At 41.6% G+C, this 24,391-nt stretch overlaps 3 protein-coding genes across 6 annotated transcripts in view; all 3 read left to right on the top strand.

The window, feature by feature from the left end:
- The first annotated feature begins 2,112 nt into the window (after positions 1-2,112).
- The window catches only part of LOC144643853 (uncharacterized), a 34,474-nt gene continuing 12,195 nt past the window's right edge, over positions 2,113-24,391 (top strand). For 2 of the 4 annotated variants that reach the window (XR_013568984.1, XM_078503237.1), the window contains exon 1: positions 2,186-2,436. Coding sequence is in view for 3 of the 4 variants with exons in the window: in XM_078503237.1 (XP_078359363.1) it covers positions 2,340-2,436 (97 nt within the window). In the remaining variant the exon portion in view is untranslated. Of the gene's footprint in view, positions 2,437-6,333; positions 6,998-7,594; positions 7,713-8,556; positions 9,070-24,391 lie in introns of those variants that run through there. The other 2 variants (XM_078503239.1, XM_078503238.1) reach the window with 2 other exon arrangements.
- On the top strand, positions 4,092-6,289 carry LOC144638455 (uncharacterized). The gene is made up of 3 exons (XM_078497655.1): positions 4,092-6,095; positions 6,154-6,221; positions 6,280-6,289. Exons 1-3 carry the CDS (start codon positions 4,092-4,094, stop codon positions 6,287-6,289), a joined length of 2,082 nt encoding a protein of 693 aa, XP_078353781.1.
- LOC144643859 (uncharacterized) lies at positions 15,235-23,470 on the top strand. Its single transcript, XM_078503244.1, has 6 exons — positions 15,235-15,468; positions 17,012-17,066; positions 18,594-19,075; positions 19,811-19,937; positions 20,760-20,877; positions 22,893-23,470. Exons 1-6 carry the CDS (start codon positions 15,363-15,365, stop codon positions 23,019-23,021), a joined length of 1,017 nt encoding a protein of 338 aa, XP_078359370.1. The 5' UTR covers positions 15,235-15,362; the 3' UTR covers positions 23,022-23,470.

Genomic DNA, 24,391 nt, shown 5'->3' with positions numbered 1-24,391 from the left:
CCATGTGAGGCGCGCAAACAACATGACGCCGAACATGAGCATTCGTAATCCCAGTGCATTCAACTTCTGAGGGTCTCCCAAGGGGGTCCATGTCCCCTTGTTCTCAACACAATTAACCTTGTGTTCCCGTTTTCCCAAAAAGTACTTCTTCGAGTTTGGTGTTCCCTGTTCCCTAAAATATGCTTTTGTTCCCGTGTTCCCAGTTTTATTTTCCTTTTGTTTCCATGTTCCCAAAAAGTCAATGGCTATGTTCTCTTCAGTTCCCTGAAACCTCTGGGGAGGCTTATTTTTTGCTAGGTATGACAAACGTGCAAAGGCCAGAGCCAGTTTCTTCACATTATTTTTCTTGTTAAGTGGTGGGGAGGGCTGAAACCAGGGGCGGATCCAGGGGGGGTGGATTGGGTGGCTAGCCACCCCCCTTGATAAACCAGAAAAATGAAAATAAACATATTAAAATAGAAAATAAAGACAATGTACATCCACCTTTCATAGTCAGGCGGCCGTTCAAAGTTAAGAAAGGCCATTTTTCCGAAATAGGAGATTTTCGACAGCCTGTTTTACGAACTTCTGGCTTAATGTAACAAAACATGTGTGTATAATTTGAAAAAATTAGATTCCTCTTAACTTTCGAGAGTTGTTTTAGCCTTGCTGGAATGATTTTCTTCTCTATTTACATCATTTTTAGCGAGTGTTCGTACCGTTTTTTCGCATTGAAGTGATTTCACAAACAAGCAAAGTCGCCAAAGTTGTCCCCAGGCCACTTTGCCAAAGGCTAAAAATTTTCACGCATGTGGGTGAGCCAGGGAGCAAAAAACGCATATCTGTTCTTTCCTGCGAGTTCGTGGCCTGTCAACTTTAAATTTCAATCACTGTTCATTTCATAAGAACTAGACTTTTTCTCCGAAATATAACTCAAGGTAAGTTGAAGAAAGAATATTTTGCCAAATTATCAAGGAAAAACAGTGGCTTAATAACTTAATTGACAGCTGTATAAAGCTGCTCAGAATCGCGGAAATCACGTCTAAGAGGCTTCAACTTTTCAGACCCCCCTAGGCGGATGGAGCCTTAGGGCCTCATATCCAAACTCATTTGCACTCCAACTTTTAACAAACTGCCTAAAATCCCACCCCCCCCCCCCGGAAAAAAATATTGGTAAACAGTCACCCCCCTTTAAAAAATCCTGGATCCGCCCCTGGAAACCATCACAGCCCATCCCCCGCCGCGGTCCTCGACAATATTCCAGCATTGTTCAGTTGACTTACTTATGACACTTATAATTGCCATAAATCCGGGTAGCAGCAGAACTGGCGTGACTTCACTAATCATGTCTAATGCGATTATCGGCGAAACTAAACTACTCGATTAAATCCAAACAAAACATGCCTTTTTGGTTCCTTTTGGGCGTGTGTGGTCGACCGCAAGTACCTACGCTAAATATTTTGGATTCTTTATTGACAATAGTACAAGGTAACAGTCGTCTAGTCAATGATCACTCTCTCAATTGACGAGCTTTATTTTTCCCAATTTTTCCATTTTTATATCCAATAAAATCTAAGAAGTGGTCTCGAATGCTCTACACCATACTAGCTATAAAGGAAGAAACTTATAATGAAAGATTTAGGTACTTTCTTCTAGTAATTTTTGTCTGGCGAATTGATAATAGTATTTTCAGGCCAGAGTGGTCATACTGAGACAAAATAAACAACAACAAAAGGAATGGAAAAGTTTGAAACAAAATGATACAAGCCAGTATTGACAACTCTTGTCGCAATAGCTGGGTCTGCAGTCAGCGCCATTCTTTGGTGCCTAACGTCGTGGACCTTTTCGAGATGGCGGCCTTGAAAGTGGGAACGAGGTTCTCTGATGTCCGACCCTTCTGTTCCATTTTGACGAATCGTCCTCGGAGCCGCCTGAACCTATTTGCGGGCTTGCACTGACTCGTCCCCAGTCGTCTTTTGAGTCCGTCTTTGAGTCGACTGCTGAACACGGAGGGAATCATGGGAAGGAAGAGAAGAAGCGAAGGAGACTCTCGCCTTTCTTCCTTCCCATCATCCTTCGCTTCTTGCAATTTTCGCATAAAAGACGACTGGGGGTTGTCAGGGGCTTGCATGAGAACGGAACGGGATATGAAACCATCTGGTACCCAGGGCCTTCACGGCGTGAGGTTCGCGAGCAAGTACGTACGAACTCGTGACACGCAAGAGTGGTTTCGATTTCCGGGTTGTGTGGATGTAAAATACGGTCTAGTATTTACCTCGATTGGTTTCTTTCTCAGCCACGATTTGTACGGTTATTTAGTCAGATCTCTGAAGAGCTGTCTCGTCAAGATTTCATTGGAGATGAACTCGCAAATTAGCCTAGCAATCTTGGTTGCTTTGTGTCTAAGCAACGCGTCCTCATCGTCGATTCGGAGAAGCTTGAAGAATGATACTTTAGGTATGTTGTTGTGATACTTCATTCATTCGGGGCTAACATTGAAGAAATAACTTCCATGCTCTGATCAATTTGCATAACAGGTTTGTTATGATGTTTAATACATTCTAACGAGTCATACAGTGTGGAACCACTGGAAAGTACATGTAGTTTAAAGAGTTTTGGTTCACGGCGCTCACGTTTTTCCATTTTTGGCACAATACACGATCACTTTTGGTACGCTGCTCCTTTTAAGAAAGACACAATGCAGTTTCGCTAAAAGATTGCATTAGATTGCCCTTAAATATAAATTCCTAATGCTTTGCAAGGCCATTAGCTTCAACTTTTGGCCAACTTAATTGATTTTAAATATTGATGATGTAAACATTATACCCTTTCCACCCGTCACGCAACCTGCCGTGACGTCTACTCGAGTTCGGACAATGAGGCCTTGTCATGATTAATTCCAAAGTCCAAACAAGCAACACGGCGTTCAAACAACCTGACCGTAAAGAAAAGGAAATAACAAGTAACGAAGGACTTGTATCGACATTGCGACAGTATTCAAAACTCCTCGATGTACATTTGGAAAACGCTGCCCACATTGTCTAATTCCACAGAACTTTCTTTGGTACCTTTAATACCTCCGGTAACAACCAATCCAACCGTGGTCGCCAAGTACTACTTTCTTCCCTGCAAATTGACGCCGTTCACGGGAAACATTTTTGACAAATGTACATGTATGGGAAATTAAAAACGTAACAGAAGGCTTTCTAGCCCAGCTACATCCTTCAAGCTTAGCGAAAAAAACTTTTGCCAAGTATCTTAACTTTATAATTTGTCCAGAATTCGATTTTTGTAAAAGATATTTGCCCTCGGATTCCCATACAAACACTGTAATTTCTAGTCGCTTTGCCTACTCGTCAAAGGATGGCGCTGAAAACCGTGATAAGACATATTCAGGTTGAACCAAATGTTTGCTTATCTCTTCTTAGTTCCTTGCCCCCGGGTGGGGGATAGGGCTAGAAAAAAATGGTGACGTACGTGTACTTTACAATGTAGTTCCAAGGACATACTCTCAAGAGAAAAAATAGTATTTTGCAGTGTAGTCTTGTATTATACACGAACATGTAATTGGTGGTATTCAGATGTTTCTCCATTTTAAGAGCATGTTTGGACCTTTGTTGAAAGACTGTAACATGTACAATGTAAATAAAATGATAATCATTATAAAGTGTGTGGAGAGAAGAACTCGGAAAAAATTATGAGTTCACAGTTGGGATTTGAAACCATGACCTTCCTTACACTTGTCGGATACTCTAACCATGCACTGAGCTACTTCTTGTTTTCTCAGGTACATTTCTTAAAATTCTAATCGGTGTTTCTTTAGTAACCGTGTGTTTTTGGTAAGACAAAAAAACTCCCCAAGGGCAACTTTTTGTTTATTTGCAGACGCACAGCATTAAATTCAAACAGCATATGGAAACTTTGTTTAGTCACGTTAACTAGGGATCAAACCGAATTAAGGATGAAAGTATTAATGCTTCAAGTTTTGGACTTTAAAATTATTAAAGGAATGTTAGTATCGTTGTAAAGCCTTAGGCCTGGTTCACACTAGCGACATAATGACATAACGACATGGACATAATGACAGAAAGAAAAAGTTCAGTTCTTTCCTTATGTCGTTATGCTTAGGACAAGATGCAAAACCATCTTCACCTGAAGCGGAAGATAAAGGACAAGATGCAAAACCATCTTCACCTGAAGCGGAAGATAAAGGACAAGATGCAAAAGCAACTTCACCAGAAGCGGACAATAAAGGACAAGATGCAAAAGCAACTTCACCAGAAGCGGACAATAAAGGACAAGATGCAAAACCATCTTCACCAGAAGCGGACAATAAAGGACAAGATGCAAAACCATCTTCACCTGAAGCGGACAATAAAGGACAAGATGCAAAAGCAACTTCACCAGAAGCGGACAATAAAGGACAAGATGCAAAACCATCTTCACCTGAAGCGGACAATAAAAGACAAGATGCAAAACCATCTTCACCAGAAGCGGACAATAAAGGACAAGATGCAAAAGCAACTTCACCAGAAGCGGAAGATGAGAGACAAGATGCAAAACCATCTTCACCTAAAGCGGACAATAAAGGACAAGATGCAAAAGCAACTTCACCTGAAGCGGACAATAAAGGACAAGATGCAAAACCATCTTCACCTGAAGCGGACAATAAAGGACAAGATGCAAAAGCAACTTCACCTGAAGCGGACAATAAAGGACAAGATGCAAAACCATCTTCACCTGAAGCGGACAATAAAGGACAAGATGCAAAACCATCTTCACCTGAAGCGGACAATAAAGGACAAGATGCAAAAGCAACTTCACCAGAAGCGGAAGATGAGAGACAAGATGCAAAACCATCTTCACCTAAAGCGGACAATAAAGGACAAGATGCAAAAGCAACTTCACCTGAAGCGGACAATAAAGGACAAGATGCAAAACCATCTTCACCTGAAGCGGACAATAAAGGACAAGATGCAAAACCATCTTCACCTGAAGCGGACAATAAAGGACAAGATGCAAAAGCAACTTCACCAGAAGCGGACAATAAAGGACAAGATGCAAAAGCAACTTCACCAGAAGCGGACAATAAAGGACAAGATGCAAAACCATCTTCACCAGAAGCGGACAATAAAGGACAAGATGCAAAACCATCTTCACCTGAAGCGGACAATAAAGGACAAGATGCAAAAGCAACTTCACCAGAAGCGGACAATAAAGGACAAGATGCAAAACCATCTTCACCTGAAGCGGACAATAAAAGACAAGATGCAAAACCATCTTCACCAGAAGCGGACAATAAAGGACAAGATGCAAAACCATCTTCACCTGAAGCGGACAATAAAGGACAAGATGCAAAAGCAACTTCACCAGAAGCGGAAGATGAGAGACAAGATGCAAAACCATCTTCACCTAAAGCGGACAATAAAGGACAAGATGCAAAAGCAACTTCACCAGAAGCGGACAATAAAGGACAAGATGCAAAACCATCTTCACCTATAGCGGACAAAAAAGGACAAGATGCAAAAGCAACTTCACCTGAAGCGGACAATAAAGGACAAGATGCAAAACCATCTTCACCTGAAGCGGACAATAAAGGACAAGATGCAAAAGCAACTTCACCTGAAGCGGACAATAAAGGACAAGATGCAAAAGCTACTTCACCTGAAGCGGACAATAAAGAACAAGATGCAAAACCATCTTCACCTGAAGCGGACAATAAAGGACAAGATGCAAAACCATCTTCACCTATAGCGGACAAAAAAGGACAAGATGCAAAAGCAACTTCACCTGAAGCGGACAATAAAGGACAAGATGCAAAACCATCTTCACCTGAAGCGGACAATAAAGGACAAGATGCAAAAGCAACTTCACCTGAAGCGGACAATAAAGGACAAGATGCAAAAGCTACTTCACCTGAAGCGGACAATAAAGAACAAGATGCAAAACCATCTTCACCTGAAGCGGACAATAAAGGACAAGATGCAAAAGCAACTTCACCAGAAGCGGACAATAAAGGACAGGATGCAAAACCATCTTCACCTGAAGCGGACAATAAAGGACAAGATGCAAAACCATCTTCACCTGAAGCGGAAGATAAAGGACAAGATGCAAAAGCAACTTCACCAGAAGCGGACAATAAAGGACAAGATGCAAAACCATCTTCACCTGAAGCGGACAATAAAGGACAAGATGCAAAACCATCTTCACCTGAAGCGGAAGATAAAGGACAAGATGCAAAAGCAACTTCACCAGAAGCGGACAATAAAGGACAAGATGCAAAACCATCTTCACCTGAAGCGGACAATAAAGGACAAGATGCAAAAGCAACTTCACCTGAAGAGGGCAATAAAGGACAAGATGCAAAACCATCTTCACCTGAAGCGGAAGATAAAGGACAAGATGCAAAGCCATCTTCACCTGAAGCGGAAGACAAAGGACAAGATGCAAAAGCAACTTCACCTGAAGCGGAAGATAAAGGACAAGATACAAAACCATCTTCACCTGAAGCGGAAGATAAAGGACAAGATGCAAAACCATCTTTACCTGAAGCGGAAGACAAAGGACAAGATGCAAAAGCAACTTCACCTGAAGCGGAAGATAAAGGACAAGATGCAAAACCATCTTCACCTGAAGCGGAAGCTAAAGGACAAGATGCAAAACCGTCTTCACCTAAAGCGGAAGGTAAAGGACAAGATGCAAAACCATCTTCACCTGAAGCGGAAGATAAAGGACAAGATGCAAAACCATCTTCACCTGAAGCGGAAGATAAAGGACAAGATGCAAAAGCAACTTCACCTGAAGCGGAAGATAAAGGACAAGATGCAAAACCATCTTCACCTGAAGCGGAAGCTAAAGGACAAGATGCAAAACCGTCTTCACCTAAAGCGGAAGGACAAGATGCAAAACCATCTTCACCTGAAGCGGAAGATAAAGGACGTGATACCAAATATGAACCATCTTTATATGAAGGCGAACAAGGGGAAGGGAATGGTGAATCAGCCTGGGGACAGGAAAGGTAGTGTTTATTGTTCCATGTGTTAATGTAATATATATTCCAATGGTATCATTTAGACGGAATTGTTTTGAGAAAGTCAAACCTTCAATTTGCTGATGGTATAACATAAACATATGTAGTTTTTGGCAAAATATTATATGGTTTTAATGTGGTTTTATATGACAATTGTAGCACCAGACAATGTTATACATGTAATGTTGAAAGTTGTGGGTTTATTGTTCCATAACATACATGAACTAAGTGGAATGATCTCCCATCCCCATCCACCTTCACCACAACCTCTCAACTCTAATTTTCAAAGCCAAGTAAGAGTTGTTATGTTTTGCAAGTAACTCATTGTTAATATCTCATTGCATAATTAACACTACCAAGGGTCTGTGATGATAACAACAACATTGTCTAAAATAACTTATTTTTCATGACCGGACAGTACATGTATATCATTTTTCAGTCACAATAACTACATTGTACTCGCAAAAAGAGTTTACGCTTCCTGGACTGTTTATTGTCTGCCTTTACTGATATCTTTTTTAACCACCACCTTTAATTTTTAAATTTGGTGGGCTCGGTGTTTGACTGGTGTATTTGTTATTTCAGTACTGTCTATCGTGGACCAGATCCATACGAACATACTTCAAGTCACTTTGCAGCCTTTTTCCTGACTGCTATCGTAATGGTCTTCGCTGCTTATGTGGTGTATCACAAAAGGCAAAAGGTAAGTGCCATCTGTTCTTACTTGATTAATTCCACAAATAACGGGTTTTTTCTGTCCAATTCCACCTGGTTCAATGGGAAAAAGAAATAGAATTGGGCATGTGGACAGGAAATGGTACATTTTCAATTGCTGGCCTTTGCCCACTGTTAGTCGTCTGTTTCTTCCGCAACGTGAGACATTGGGAAACATCAGGCTAGTGAAAAGTCCTATACCGCCTTTTAATATGCTGTCTTAAACTTAACATGCAAAAATAATATCCCCACACTTTACCAGTAATAGCTCGCCTATCATGGTAATACACCTAGTTCACTGTTACATACAGGTGGGGGCTTCCACTTTGTTTTGACCCGAACAAGACAACAACATGACGGTGATATCAGTGGCATCCACGAGTAATCATTGAGTTCTCATTGGATTAATCTTTGAGTATTGACAATGATCAATGACTAAGCAAACAAAATGTTGAGCATTGATGTTATTGATGAGCCACTGATTTCATCGACTAGATACTCATCGACTGTTAGCCCAGTATTATTGCAGAATTGAAAGGAAACAACTTGAAGTGAAAATATTGGGCAAATATCCAGTTTCATTCTGCCTAAAACAGACACAAACTAATCAATGAGCAATCATTCCCATGAATCATCCTTTGCAATCAACGAATAATCACTGGCATTATAAAGATTAATGAGTTGGCACATTTTTGTGGTCATTAATTAATCATTGATACTTCATTGATGCTACCCACAGCAAGTCCTAAGCAATTGCTAACTGTCCTAATTTTTTTGAAATCGAAGGTGTCGTGTCGTTCTCCTCACACATTTATATTTCTTTGTTGCCGTAGATTGTCGCAATCATAATAGAGGGTAGAAATGATGGTAACAGCAGAAGACGTGGCTACAGAAAACTCGAGACTAACGTGGAGGAAGCCATGCCGTCACTAAAAAGCTCAAACTCAACATACGTCTATTAGAAACACTATATAAAATAGAGGAAATTAATTTGAAGAACAAAGTAAATAATCGGTAAAAAAATGCCAAATATGCTCGTAAGGACAAAATTTTTCTCGTTTATAAAGCACTTTGTGAAAGAAATATTTCTAGCTTGTATATATTTGATCGTGCTTTAAAGAGGTATGATGACCCAGACTTGTAGTTGTCTCTTTGGCCGAGAAGATCATGTTCTTTAGACAGTGGAGGCTAAATCCATGCGTACTGACCATAGAAAATTGCTGAAAATTCTAGGATCAGTATAACCTGCAATGGACTGGCATGCTGCCAGGGAAGTAAGGCCTGGAGGGAAGGGCATAGCAATACCCAGTTACTTTGCAATCTAGTTTGTTTTGTACGTCTTTAAATAAATACGAAAAACTTCTACATTTCACTAAGGCTTTAGGCACTTTACATAACAAACTGAAACTGGCAAACGTAGTTCACTTGCTACCAGTGTAAATGGAGGGCAATGACTATGAATCCCAGCAAATTTCCTTGTTGCATTTTCAACGTTTTCCCCCTCTTGTTTGGCAATGACAGTGCACAAAACACGGTGTTCAGTTGTGACGTGTGTGCGAGACTCCAACCAATAGAAACGCAACAGATTACGTAATTCAACCACAGTATGTAAAGTTTGCCGGGCTTCATGATCATTTCCCTTCTGGGATTCAATGTGAGGCGCGCAAACAACATGACGCCGAACATGAGTATTTGTGATCCCACAGCCCTTGATTTCTATGCGGTGGAGATCTGACATTATAAGCCCCACTTGCATTGTGAACTGTACCAATATAACATTTTAAGTGATTATGAATGCCTAACTGTATTCAAATCGTTTTGGTAATGCGCTTGAGTGCTCGTCACGCTTTGTGGATGGAGCGTTGCGTGACAGATTAAGGGAAGGCTACGTTGGAGATGCTAGTTTCGCTATCATTTGTTTATCAATAAATCCAATCGCGGCGTGCTTTATACTTGTTGTCTAGTCATGTATGACCCATTACAAGAGCGAGTTTTACTTTTTCCATTTTCCCGTTTTTATCTCCAAGAAAATTGAAGTGGCCTCGAATTCATTCTCGTCTCGAGAGCCGCTTTGTCCCTCTTAGCCGGCTGAGCCTGGAGCACGAGAAACCAATGGCTCTGGGGCACGTGATTTGATTGGCTAGATCTTTAACAAAGGAAATTTAAATTCAGCGAATCAAATAAACCGTTTTAAAATCCCAATGTTGTGGGGATTTTACTATGGTTGATTGAACTGTCCAGATTAAAATCCTCTTTGTTGAAGGTCTACTCAAACAAACCATGTGTCCCCAGAGCCACTTGTTTCTCGTGCCCCAGGCTCAGCCGGCTAGGAGAGACAAGCGGCTCTGGGACAAGAATGCCTCTAATGCTCAACCACATCTATACTAGGTATATTGCTTGAAGACGAAAGGTAAAAATGTTTAAAATACTTAACGTTTTCGAATATCGATGTCTTCTAGTTATATTTATCAGTTACCTGTTAACTTTCCCTTTTGTGACCTAAGTATCACATAAGCACTGCAAAGCGCCTCTATTCATTTCGGTCTGCTGCTACTGTTCGTACCTCAGTCCAAGATTTTCAACCTGATTCGTTCCTTTCTTTCTCCACTGCGCCTCCAAGTGATCTTTGGTCGGTTTCTCCCACCCTCGGGTGCCCATGCCAGGTCATCGCTATGCCCCACAGGACTTTGCGGCAAACACCTTGCAAATGTTTCAGTCACGTTTTGTTCTCGTAACCACTGTTTTCTGATAGCTGCGATAGTGCTGGCGGTTTCTAGGTGCATCATTTGTTCGTGTACGTGTCAGACAAGCTTACGTGCTAACAGTCCCTTTTCAAGGTAGGTCTAATTCTGATCCTGCCATCCGCACTTGGATGGTTGTCTTCTCATCCTTGACGGATTTCCACCCTGGTTTCTCTAAATTCAGGTTCTTCTCCTGCTCACTTCTCACCCAGTGATCCCTGGCCTTCATGATTTCTTTCATACTCAAGGGCCCATGTTTTCTTTTCTCCTTAAACAATTTGGCATAGCTGCTGTGTACAAATCTTAAAGCCCATGCGGTGACTCTGAGAGTTTTACCAGTAAGGTTTACGCTCCAGCACTGAGTTTCCTGTCCGCAGAGTAAGCGTGGTCTTTCTGAAAGGAAGGTCTTCGTCTTGAGCCTTTGCACTACATGCCAATTGTGGCTGTTCGGGCTAGTATTCTACGTTGAGCAGCCATTACGGTCCTCTATACTAACCACTCACTGCATTCCACCTTATTAAAGGTTTGTTCCTAAATCAGCCAAGTTCATCTTAGAGGGGAAGTACTTCCATTGAATGTAAACTTCTCCTGATACTTGAGCAATCGTCCTGACTCTGTTAGCGACAAAGACTTTCCATGACTTCCCTGGGTTCGAGAGCCAGAACAGTGCACCCATGCTAGCCATCCAAAATGTAACCGATCTTACTGCTAATTCCCCCATTGCTTGACAAAGATTCTCTGCTAGGTTTAATGCGATGTGACCACATATCAACTCCTTGCAAAGGTTTTGTTCCACTTGGATATTCTTGCCTTTGATTCTACGTTCATGGTTCCTTGTTGAAATATTGCGAATGCTGCAGTGAACAGGCCAAGTTACTTGCGTCAGCAAACTTGTGGATGTCAACTGCTTCTACGGTTGTGCTCTCTCGTATCAGGCTTCTGGGAATCTACACATCTTGTAGCTGCATCATCATCTTGTTCTAGCCCTTGGCCAAGGATGGCGAAAGTTCTACATTCCAGCTCTTGCGTTCCTGTATAGGCGTTTTTCTTCCACCATAGTTGTAGATATGGTTCCACTCTTCCCACTACTAAGTATGTTCCCCTTCGTCAGTGGAGTTTCGTTACGAGATTCTGGCACCTACATTACCACCCAGCTGTGTCCCAGTATCTTTCCTGGATTAGGCATGTTATCACTTTCAAGAGCAATGACGTTGGACTCCCATTTATGAACCGGAAACTTTGCATCTACTAAGCCCTTGAACTTCTCCAAGCTTCGTACATTGTGTCCTGTCTTCATCAGATTGTCTACACCACGTCTCCGAGTTCCTCCGGTTGGCAGTCATAGTGGTGCGATAAACCGGCTAGCATGACAGGCATAACTTCAGCTCCAAATGAAACCATTGGAAACTAAAATATTTTTCTTTGCCATTGAACAAGAACCGAAAAGTATCTCTATTTTCTTCCGTTAAGCTGATTTAAGGAATGCCTTTTCAATGTCTTCCAGTAACAGGTATGGCGACAAACGTTGCCCTTATGAGATTGTTCCACAGGAGGGGTTGCAAGGGAGGGCCTGTATTCATGCAATCGTTCTCACTACTCGCTTGGTGGTGCGGTTTTGGCGCTGGCATCAAAAACCACTTTCTCTTTGGTAGTTTTGGCGTTGTCTCTTAGACAACAGGCTTATAAAGCTCTCCGCTTGCTTGTTTGGGACCCTTTCCATGATTCCAATCCTTAGTTGATCCTTGATGATCGTCTCATATTCTTCCTTCAGTTTCTGATTTTGGATTAACTTCAATTCTTGTTACGTGTTGGAGTCTCTTCCGGCTTGCTTGTTCGTTTGTGCTTGCCAGAGTGTTGCCTGGAATCCAGTGTACTCTCGCTTCATATGTTCCATCTTTTTGTCTCGTTATGCCATCCCTGAACTCCCTAAGGACATCGAGTTGATCGTTCTACCCTCGGTCATTTTAGCACGTCTAAGCTGTCTAATCTTTCGTAATCATTCATCTCTATCACAAACAAGCTCTGGTCAGTGATGTGATCATCTCCCCCATGAATCCCAGCTGAAGGTTGTGCCCCTCAGAGCAGACTCTCCTGGCTTCCCTTTGTATATTTTCTCTGTGTTGATTTTGCAGTAGGTGCTGTCTCCTAGACTGACATCAATCCTGTATTCGTCACCAGGTTTCACGTAAAACGTCTTCTCTTGGGTATGTTCGTATTTGAATTTTAGGTCATTCGCGTTTGGCTGCCCCATGGTTGCGAATTCCATCTTGTTTCCAGTGACTTCGATTCTCTCACTTGTTTTCCCATCCAAGGAATCCATGGCAAAACGGAAGACTGCTATACACTTTTGTTTCGTCCCGTTCAGCGTGATCATTTGACGAGTTTTATGACGGTTAAGGGTTAACCGCTTCACTGGATACGAATCGAAGTTTCGTCCCGACCCTGTGTTCAAGTAGGTCCACAAGGTAAGTCCTTATGTCTTTACCGGGATGAATGCTGGAAGTGCCAGTTCTTCGACCGCTGGGGTAAACGCACAGCGGAGTTCTCCTTGTCCCAATTGCTGCTGTGATACTTCCATTATACTTGAAGCAACCACGACTTCGACTCTTGACTACTGGATGTCCGGCTCTTCCACAGTTGTAACATAACTGATTATCGAAAAGGAACTTCTTGCAAGTGTCCAAGGTGTTAAAGGTCGTACAACTGTCGCTCCAACGAACGATCCTTCTTGCAATGCATGTCGTGTTCCTTTGCTTCTTTGTGAATCGACTGTGTCCTTTGCTCCGCCTTCCTTGGTAAACCAGTGCTTCTCGTTTTTGTCACGATCGCCAGAGTTTTTTACGGATCAGAAGGCGTTTGCGAGAATCCCCAGGTCGCTTTTCTGTTTTGTGTCTTTCAGCCACCTTTTCAAGCCATCCTCTGTACGCTCGAGATCCGGTTTTACATGTGGGAGTTTGTTTAGGGTTGTGATGACGAAACCACGGAGCATGTCAGCTTGTCAGCTGTCCCCAGCGTTAGCAACGCATCGAAATATTTCCTTACTTTGTTCATAAAACTCAAATATCTTTGCATAGTTTGTCCCTTTCACCACGGAAAGGTTTACGATGTCGTCCAAGTGAGCCGTGTCGTTTCGTCTCTGACCGTATTCGCTCTGTTGCCTCTCTTAGGCTTCATGCAGTACATGGTATCCCATTTCTCTAGGCTTTAAGTTTGCAATGCTTTCTCTGACCTTAGGGCTCACTAAATAATTCCTCGAACATGTTTGAGAACCGTACCCAGTCTGTCGTAATCTTTAACGTTGGCAGTTTCGCTGTTGTAGAACGGGCATTTTCCTCAAGTTCCAGCTTTTTGTGCGTCATCTCTAACTCTGCCTCGAGTTTTCCCTTTCATATTCTGCGCTCATGTTTTTCCTGTTTTGTGTTAAGTTCTCTGCTCTTCTTGCTGTTTTCGGTTCGATTGTGATCGCCGTTGTTTGATTTCTTCGTCGATTTCAACGATTTCCTCCTCTCTTTTCCTGAGGGTTTTCGACAGACTTTCTCCTCTGAAATTTAGGTAACGTAACTTGATTTAACGTACTCTTTTCATTGTCTGGCCTACGTGATGAAGCGCCGCCGTCTATTTTTAATTCGTCAGTGTGTGAAATAAGGTCCGACAATTTGTTGATGATTTTCTTCTGGTAACAATTTTCATTTCTGTGTAATCCTTGAGTTGAATTGAGTCGTCTGTTTCTTCTAGTTAATCTCTTTCTCTATCTCACTCGTTGTTCGCCCTCGTCATGACCTTGTGCCGCGGTTCCTTCGTGGTCGCTCATGTTTCCTTTTGTCTCAGTTCCTTCCATCACTCGTCGTAATTACTGTGGCCTCTCGCAGTATCTTCACTCACAAATTCCCTGTCCAACCGCACTACAAATGTACGGAAATGCTAGAGTACACTAAACTCATGTATTGACAAATCCAGGTTAATTCCTTCTCTTGCCTCTCGTTTTACACCCCGTTCAAACCCTCGTGTCACGTCCGATTAAAATATAATCACACAATTTCCGGTCACTTCCTCGATGTTTTGCCCATCATCTTTGATCTTGTCTTATCTCTTGGCATTTATCATCATTACCTTGGTCTTTCGTCCAGTTATCTAAAATTTTACTGTTCCTGCCACCTCCTGTAGTCTTGATGTTTTTTCCTGCATCTGCTGGCTTCTTGGTGGAGTACAGCAATGTTATATATCATGTATCGTCAGCAAAGTCTAGATCATGGAGTTATGTTTTGAACTTGCGCCCGATTCCATTCTTCCCTTGACTGACTGTTCTTCTCATCATCCAGTCCAATCAGCGATCGAGAAAAAAACCCGGACATGTTGCTTTCTTGTTTGATAACGGCGCGTGAAGTAAAAAAGCATAAGAATCGGGGAAGTTTGAAGCAAAATGATACGAACCAGAGTTGACAAAACTGCTGGGTCTGCAGTCCGGCGTCATTTTCTGTGGTGAGTAAACAATGTGACGTTACTATGTTGCTGACCATTCAAACGGCAAGATGGCAGGTTTTGTCAAAACCATAGGAACGAGGTACTCTGAAGTCTGTTTTGACGAATGGTTCAGCACAAGGTCGTGAAGTTTTCGTTCAAACCACTGTTGTTCCCAGAGCCGCATCGCCTTCAGCGGGTTTGCATGAGAACGGGACGGGATATGAAACCATCTGGTACCCAGGGCCTTCAGGGCGCGAGGCTCGCAATCGAGCACGAACTCGTGATACGCGATTGCGCAAGTGGTTTCGATTTCCAGGTTGTGTGCATGAAAACTACGGTAGTATTTAAAAAGATTATTGTCTTTCTCAAGCACGATCGATTTATACGGTTATTTAGTCTGATCGCTGAAGAGGAGTTTCATCAAGATTTTTTTGAGGATGAACCCGAAAATTTGCCTAGCAATGTTGGTTGCTTTCTGTCTAAGCAACGCGTCCTCATCCGCGTCGATTGAGAAAAGCTTGGAGAATGAGAATAACACTTTAGGTATGTTCAGTTGTTGTGATACTTCATTCAGTCAGGGCTAACATTGAAGAAATAACTGGCCATGCTCTGATCTACTTGCATAACAGGTTTGTCATAATGTTTAATACGTTATAACAAGTTCACATAGTGCGGTACCTCTGGTACGTACAAAAGACTTTCAGTTGCTCACGTTCTGCCATTTTTAGACATTACACGATCACTTCTGGTAGACACATTGCTGTTTCGCTTTTTATATTGCATTTTATTGCTTTAAACATAAAATTCCAATGCTTTGTAAGGCCATTGGCTCCAACATTACTCCAAAATTATTGATTTTGGAAATTGATAATGTAAACAACATTTTGTCTAATACACCTGTCACGCAACCTACCCTGACGTCACTCGAGTTTGGACCACCTCGTCCCCAGGGCCATCTCCGCTTTCTTGGAGTTTTTATGATAAGGCCTTGTTACTCCGGCTAAGCCGATTCACATGTGATTCGTGTGTTCGGTCGCGTTTTTTTCTTTTTGTCGCGATTCTTCTGATGGATAGGCCGATACTCAATACCAAATATTCAATACACGGATATTTCTACAGTGCAAAGCGATCTTGTTCCTTTGAGTGGTGATTGTCCTGATAAGGATGGGCCGATACTCGACACCAAATATTCGATATTTCTACCGTGCAAAACGATCTTGACATTGCGACACCGGTACACCAAATCATGTGTTCTAAAACATAAATGGCCTTAAAAGCACGACATTATTCACAACTCGTCAGCGTATAATTGTAAAGTGAAGCGATCTTTCTTGAAGTGTGGAAAAAACACCGTCCACATTATAATTCAGAGGAACTTCTTACTGCCGGCTAGCAGCAGAACTACAGTATTTTGTGGCTGGAAATGTTTCAAAAAGACCAGTTTTTTCATGAGCACCAGTTCCTTTTTAAGGACTATCAGATATATCCAATATAATTATGTTCGTAATATCCTGTTATTCATTTGTAGAGAAGTGCAACGAATTTAAAAGCAACACATGTTATTTTGTTTGATTAACTAATCGGTTTTTATGTATCTTCACGTAGTCAACTGGTCATTACTTCAATATCTTAGAAAATAGTTTAAAAAAGAAACTGCCTAGCTCAGACACAAATTGCAACTTATACAGGTCATGTAACAAAACCCACTCTTTCCTCCGTTATAGTCAGGAATGGGATTAAAAATATTTAGGAGGAGCATGAAGAAAAGCCGTGTCTCTCATCCACAGATCTAAGCAAAACGGTTTGAAACTTCGCGAAAAAACAGGGTGGAAGAATATATACGACAATATCAGATCTCTTGTCAAGAAATATTTTTTTATGCTTTTGGCATATGAAAATTAATCAGACATGAGTGTGAAGCTATGGCCAAAGTTCTTATTTCCGGCAGTTATAAGAATGCTGATGTTTTTAATGCCTTCTTTCAATTTAAACAAACAAGTAAGCTCCGAATTTTAAATTTACTTTAAATCAGCGACATCCGCACCGTTTTTTTATTTTTATTATATATATTGATAATTATTCACAGGTCATTTGGCGGGATCCGCAATCAGCAATGTGACGGTGATTCTCAATCCAGCACAGTATGTTCTAAAAAAATATGGTAGTTAGCTAACGGGCGCTTTGTATTAGTCAGAATCGGCCGGTCAGACCGGTATATTCGAGAACAGGGCGTCAGAGGGCGGTGAAACGGGCATACAAGCTCTCTGCTACAGCCTTGATGCGGAGAGGGACTGGTACTAGTCCGCTTTTCCGCTCTTGGCTCGCTATTTGGTTAAGGAAATTTCGCGATTTTGAAATAGAGGGGATTTCGCGATTTTGAAATAGATTTAGCAATTTTGAGTAGAAATATGTATTAATATTGTGCATAAGAATTACTGAAGTGATCGATCGTAATAAAAAAAGGGTCAGAATGCAAACTTCCAAGTTGACATGCCAGAACTTTAGCATGATTGAGTAAATAAGTTACAAATTTTCACAGGACCTTGTTAAAAGCGCCCTGTTCACAGGTTTGCAAAATTTGCAACCTGTGAAATACATGTTTTTCATAGGAAGATAGAAACGGCATTACTTTTGCTTGTTGACCGTTCAAAGAGGATAAAATTTTTCCCGCAATGATTGCACCCTCAATATTACAGTCGCTGTCCGCTATCCGCGACAACTCGTTTTAAGAAGACAAATTCTCCTTCCTCTGCATGTTCAAACCTCGCATCTTCCCCGTCCTTTTCCTCAGATTCTTCTGTTAATGATTTATCGTGAAAATCTTCTGTTACGTCTATGGGCATGTAATTTTATATCGAAATCGGCGTCCGCCATATTGGTCAGGGAAAGGGAAAACCCTAAAAAATTTATAACTGGTACCCAGGCTTCTGCATCAAGGCTTTTCCGCTCGAACCCGCTCGTTTCGACGCCCTGTCTCCTAACGCCCTGGTGATAGTCAGATTTGTCCTGTCAAATCAGTCAGTGCTTACATATTATAAACTGTTGTGGTGGATTTGTGGGAAAATCTCGTGGCAAAGGCCCATTTCTCCGTCATTGAAAACCACCGGACCGGCCGGCCAGTTCTGACTAATAGAAAGCGCTGTAAATAAGTCATATTACGTAAAATTATAGAATTCGTGACGCTATTTTTAAAACGTGGAAAACTGACGAATACACATTTTTATCTTACTTGGACTTGGTCGAGTCTTGTTTTGAAGGTGACGGGGGTGGAGTAGTGAAATGCCCCTGCAGACATTACAGTGTAAATGCTAATACGCTACTCCACGACCACTTCGATCGTCAATGCCACTTTCTGATAACCCTTTTAATCCGGCCTCCTTGTTGGTACGGTTTAAACCACCTTTGGAACTCCTCAAACTGTTTTTTCTGTGTGTTTTTATCCTCGCCAGTTAATACGACGTCCTTTATAATTGCCTTAAACATGGGAAATGAAAACTGAAAATTGAGTTCCTTTCCGAGTGGTCTAGAGGAATCGGTCCGGATCGGTTCAAACGGTTCCATGTAAACAAAAGCTGATCTGCAACAGCTTTATTGTGCTTTTTTGTCGCTGTCAGGAATAACCACCACTGCAATTTGTTTTGAGCTTTCTTTCTTTTATTAATCAACAGAGATACGAACTCGTCGGTTCTTAATAACAGTGCATCAAATGAGCCAGCCTCACAGCAGACTGGCAGTGTGCCACCAACCCTGCAGAGTGTAGCAACAGGGAGTGCGCAAACGAACGGACGCACAACAGTTTTAAAAATTACACAATCAGCGACTGTGAGAAAAGAAAACCACTCGCCAACGAAGCCAACTGTTAAACAAGTTCCAACAACCACAGAAACGACGACCAAAAGAACAGAAACAAAACCTCCGACAAAGGCAACAGATAACACTCAGACAACGACTAAGGAAAAAGAAACCGAATCTCCGACAAGGTTAACAGTTAAACAATCTCCACCAACCACACAAACGACGTCTGGGACGAAAGCAACCACACCTTCGACAACGTCAAAGGTTGAACAAGATTTACCAACCACACAAACGACAACCGAGAAAGAGGAATCCACAACGTCTACAAAAACAACATCAACATCAACCAGTCCAGGTACGATTAAAACAAAAATATCAGAAGGTTGGTATACTGGCGAGAAAAAAATGCATCTCACTCTGCAGTTTTCGTATACAGTCAACTCTCTCTAAAACGGACACCGTCGGGACCGGCTCCAACTGTCCGTCTTAGAGAGGTGTCCGTCTTATAGGGAGTTTAGCTACAGTAAAATGGCAGAAAAACGGCAGGGACGGGACCAACACCAGGTGTCCGTCTTATGGAGGTGTCCGTCTTATAGAGGTGTCCGTTAAGAGAGAGTTGACTGTATACACCCAATTGCAATAACGTTATCACAGGAAAAAAATGGAAAAAAGGCAAATAGGAATTAATTAGGCCTATGTTTGAAATTCACCCAAATGGCCTCAAAACGTCTCAAAATGCACATAAATCTATTTTATATAAGTACTGAGATTTACTCATTACAAAAGCTTTAAATAAAAATCGCCTCTCTTTGATGAGAAGCAACCCTACTGGTCATACGATTTTCGTCAATAGTGAAAAAAAAATCGTGTGACCAATCACAAGCCCGATACGATTTTTTTCACTAGTGAAAACAATTTGGGGGAAAACTGGCGCATGCGCATGCAATTTAACTCTCAATCTATCTCTTCTTGCGCCTGGGTTCAAACCCTGTGTAGAGCGGGGGTAGGGAAAAATCAGGGACTGGAGTTTTTAGATCTATCAAGCCTACCGTGTGGACTACAAAACAGCATCATTTTTTCTTTCCGCAAGGACCTGATACTGAACCAATTGACCTATTGGGTGCAGGAGAAAATGAAGGCACTGGTGACGGAAATGATAATGAACCATCTTTAGTTGAAGGTGAAGAGAATGGTAAACCAGCCTGGGAACAGAATAGGTAATGTTTATTGTTCGCGTGTTTATATTTATTGTATCATGTAGATAAAAGTTGAGGTGGGAGTTAGGGTCGATTTAGATGGAACAACTTTGTGACCTTCAACAAGTTTACAATTTGTCTACAAAACAAATTGTTTCCTAGACTAAGTTAAACCTGGAACTTGCTGACGATTGTAGTTCTTTTGGCGTGTGGCGCAGAAAATATTATATGATTGTCGTAGGATTTCATAAGGCAATTGTAGCCTAAGACAATGTTATAGAGTCAACTCTCTCTAAAACGGTTCTTACACGGTCACCGTCAGGACCGGCTCCAACTGTTCGTCTTAGAGAGATGTACGTCTTATAGGGAGTTTAGTTACAGTAAAATGACTGAAAAACGGCGGGAACGGGACCAACACCAGATGTCCGTCTTATGTAGGTGTCTGTTAAGAGGGAGTTGACTGTACGTTGAAAGTTGCGTTTTTTTGCATATATAGTTCTAATAGAATGATCTCCCTCCCCCATCCACGAACAACCTGCAGCCCCTCTCATCTAAACTCTAATTTTCAAAGCCTAGTTGGACTTGTTATGTTAAGACATGTTAAGCAAGCAACTCAGTCAATATGAACGTGATGATGATTATAAAAATAATATTGCAAGTGCACTGACCTAAAAATATCATTGTGACTGAACAATGTATCATTCTTTCGACAACAATAAGTTCTCTCAAAACAGAGACGACACTGCCTTGACTGTTTATTATCCGCCTTGACTGACATTTTTCAAACGCAACCTTTTGCAAATTTGGTGCGCTCGATGTTTGACTGTTGTATTTGTTTTGCAGTAATGTCTATCGTAGACCAGATCCGTACGAACATACCACAAGTCACTTTGCGGCCTTTTTCCTGACTTCTATAGTATTGATCTTCGCTGCTTATGTGCTGTATCACAACAGGCAGAAGGTAAATGCAATTTGTTCTTGCCGTATAAGTTCCACAAAATAACCCTGTTTTATGTGCGTTGTAACTTTGTTGGGATGAAGAAATGGCAGTGCATGGGCGTATGGCAATGTGGACAGATATCATTCATTTTTCCATTTACGCCTACTGCTTGTTTCCTCCACAATATCAGTCTTTGGGAAATGTTGGGCTGCCGGTTGATTCTTGTACGAGGTTGGTTACCGCATTTCGATATGTGTTATGTGCAAAAATATGCCCCACACTTTATGTATGTAATATGTATGTTGACAATTATCAATGATATTGATGAGTTACTGATTTCATTGCCTAGTTACTCATCGATTGTTATTTAGCCCAGTTTTATTTCGCTGAAAGAAATAATAACGTGATGTAAAAATACTGGGCAAATAAGAAATACAATTAACGGAATCGATTTTTGGAACCTCCAGGTAATTCGAACCAAAATTCTCTCCCTTGGATTCGTTTTCGAACTTTGTCATTAGCCTTTCAGCGGTTCAGGCACTGTTTACACGGACGCGGTTTCATTTGTAACCGCATCGCTTTTGATGCGGTTACGTCTTTCGTTTACACGGCGCCGATCGAGACACAACTGAAACTGGATCGATTTGAAAATGCTCTCAAAAGTGGAGCGTTTTCAAAACGATACGGTTTCATTGGTCGTGTAAACGGCAAAACCGCATCGATTTAAAAACAGTCAAGTGTTTTGCCACAGATTGACTGGATCGCAAAGAGTAAACATGACAAACCTCACACAGAGTGCAGCTACTGCTTGTATATACAATCACGTTCGAAAACACTTGGAAAACGGTAGGATATGTTTCGTGTAAACACTTCGAAACCTAGACCACAGGCGGCCCAGGCTCTCTCGTTAATTATTTGTTAATTATTTGCAACGGTCGTTGTCGGTTTGACTCAAGCGATCGAAAAATATGCTCCATAAATGGACGAATTTGAGATCTTTCGTTCCTAAATTACAATAAACTGTAAGCCATATAAATAAAGATCACTTACCTATTGTTGTTTGTCTGTTTTTGTGTGATTTTGAGGGGTTTTGGGGCGTTTATTCCTCACTTGCCGCTGACGCCCCCTACTAATACCAAAGAAAAAGACTTATCGGGGGGGGGAAAAAAAAAAAAAAAAAAAAAAAATAAAAAAAAAGCTCTCTCCTGTCTGTTTCCGTATCAAGCTGTCTCAAAAAAAACCCGCCTGTGCCTAGACTTTCCCCAAGTCGCTCGTTTTTTCTTTACATCTATAGGTACCTTAATAAAGTCGCTTTGAAATCAAGCGCGAAAGACCACTTGAGTAAAATCGCCTTTAAAATCGCGCGCGAGAGATCGCGAGGGATTCATTTCTGTGAACGCGCGCGCAAAGGAAAACAAATGACACTTGCCGAGGAATGGCTCGGAGCAAGCTTGTTCCGCCACAAACCTCCGCCATTTTGTTTCTCATGCCTGCGCGCGCCCTCTGTTTCCGTATCAAGCTGTCTCCTGCGAATCTAACGAGCGACTTGGAGCAAGTTTATTCGAAACCGTGTCGTTTTCGATGCGGTTTCGAGGTCATGAAACCGTGTTGATTAATAACCGCGTCCGTGTAAACGATGCCTCAGTGCAGTGCAAGTTGTCTCTTGGAAACTGAGAGTCTTATTGGAACAAGAAAGCAGATAATCCAAAATCATTCTGCCCAAAACCGAACCAATGAATGTCCCATGAATCATCTTTATGTAATCAATGAATAATTATTGACATTGTAATAAGTAATGAGTGGGCCACCCCAGTTCAGTTTAGTCCTATCATTTTGAAATCGAAGGTGTTGTGTAGTTCTTCTCACACATGTGTAAGAAGAATTACACACATGCTCGTCACCTATGAACGTAGTAAATGGCCCAGCTCACCAAGAGTCTCTCGTAGCTCAGTGGTTAGAGCGCCCAATCGATTTTGTCCCACGCGCGTGAGAAATGAACATTTCATCTTTGCACATATTTTTCTTTGTTACCGCAGATCATTGCAATCATAATAGAGGGTAGAAATGATGGTAACAGCAGAAGACGTGGCTACAGAAAAGTGGAGACTAACGTGGAGGAAGCCATGCCGTCACTAAGAAGTTCAAACTCAACATACGTCTATTAGAAACAATATATAAAATAGAGGAAATTTATTTGAAAAACAAAGTAAATAATCGGTAAAAGAAAATGCCAACTATGCTTCTTAGGACAAAATGTTTCTCGTTTGTAAAGCTCTTTTTGAAAGAAATATTTTTAGCGCGTATATATTTAATTGTGCTTTAAGCGGTTTGATGACCCAGACTGGATTGTCTCTTTCGCCGAGATCAGTTCACGTTTCTTTAGACAGTCACAGGAGGCTAAATCCACCATAGAACATTGCTGCGGTAACGTGGCGAAAATGCTAGGATCAGTAAAGCCTGCGATAGACTGGCATATGCATGCTACCGAGGAAGTCGGGCCCGGAGGGAAGGTGATTGCGATACCCCTGGTAACTTTGCAGTCTGTATGCGCGGCCTTCAGTTTGTTTGTTTAATACGTGGTTTCAATAAATAAAACAGTCTGCATTTAACTTAACCCTCTCTTGGTTATATATCAGATCTTTGGCTTAAGGCTCTTTACATTACAATGAAAGTTTGAATCCCAGCAAAATGTCCTTGTTGCATTATTATTAATGTTAATTTTTTTCTTGTTTGGCTATTACGAGGTGTTCAGTTGTCACGTGTGTGCGAGACTCCAACCACCAGAAAAGCAACCGATTACGTAATTCAACCATACTTTGTAAATTTTGCCGGGCTTAATGACCATTTTCCTCCTGTGATTCCATGTGAGGCGGGCAAACAACACGACGCCGAACATGTTCCCTTTTTGCCAACAAAATTTTCCTTGTGTTCCCATTTTCCCAGTTTCCTAAAATATGCTCTTGTTCCCGTGTTTCCAGTTTTATTTTTCTTTTGTTTACTTTTGTTCTCATATTGCCAAGTAGTTAATGGCATGTTCCCTTTTTCCCTGAAACCCCTGGAGACGTGAAATGGGTAGAGCTCTTGCCAGTGGCGGATCCAGACCTTCAGGTTGCGGGGGGGGGGGGGGGGGGGGGGGGGGGGGGGGCTTTTCATTATATGCCCCACCTGCATTGTGACTGTATGAATACATCTAGTTCAATATACCAGGTAATACCATTTTACGTGATTATGAATGCATAGCTGAAGTGAAATCTTTTTGGTAATGCGTGTGACTACTCGTCACGCTTTGACCGGGATGGAGCGTTGCATGCCAGATTAAAGGAAGGCTTCGCTTGGAATGCTAGTTTAGCTATCATTTGTTGTCAATAAATGCGATCACGACTTACATGAAATAAGTCGTTGTTCCGTTAGAAAATGAACACGAACCAGCCAACGCTATTTTCATTTGAATTTGATTTGCAATTAAATGAGATAATGTACTTTACATTCGTCCTTTACACACTAAATCAATAATACGGCGTCCAGAAACGAAATG

The sequence above is a fragment of the Oculina patagonica genome, chromosome 2, assembly GCF_052425735.1.
Source record: "Oculina patagonica isolate OP01 chromosome 2, crgOcupat, whole genome shotgun sequence".
Classification (NCBI taxonomy): Eukaryota; Metazoa; Cnidaria; class Anthozoa; order Scleractinia; family Oculinidae; genus Oculina; species Oculina patagonica.
Note: the sequence above shows the minus strand (reverse complement) of the source record. Positions and strands in the feature narration are given on the sequence as shown.

Bases quoted from the DNA above. Each gene is read 5' to 3' on its own strand.
- LOC144638455 (XM_078497655.1), top strand. From the start codon at position 4,092: ATGTCGTTATGCTTAGGACAAGATGCAAAACCATCTTCACCTGAAGCG. The intron at 6,096-6,153 runs GCAACTTCACCA...CTTCACCTGAAG, and splicing joins ATAAAGGACAAGATGCAAAA to CGGACAATAAAGGACAAGAT.
- LOC144643859 (XM_078503244.1), top strand. From the start codon at position 15,363: ATGAACCCGAAAATTTGCCTAGCAATGTTGGTTGCTTTCTGTCTAAGC. The intron at 15,469-17,011 runs GTATGTTCAGTT...AATTATTCACAG, and splicing joins GAATGAGAATAACACTTTAG to GTCATTTGGCGGGATCCGCA. The intron at 17,067-18,593 runs GTATGTTCTAAA...ATTAATCAACAG, and splicing joins GTGATTCTCAATCCAGCACA to AGATACGAACTCGTCGGTTC.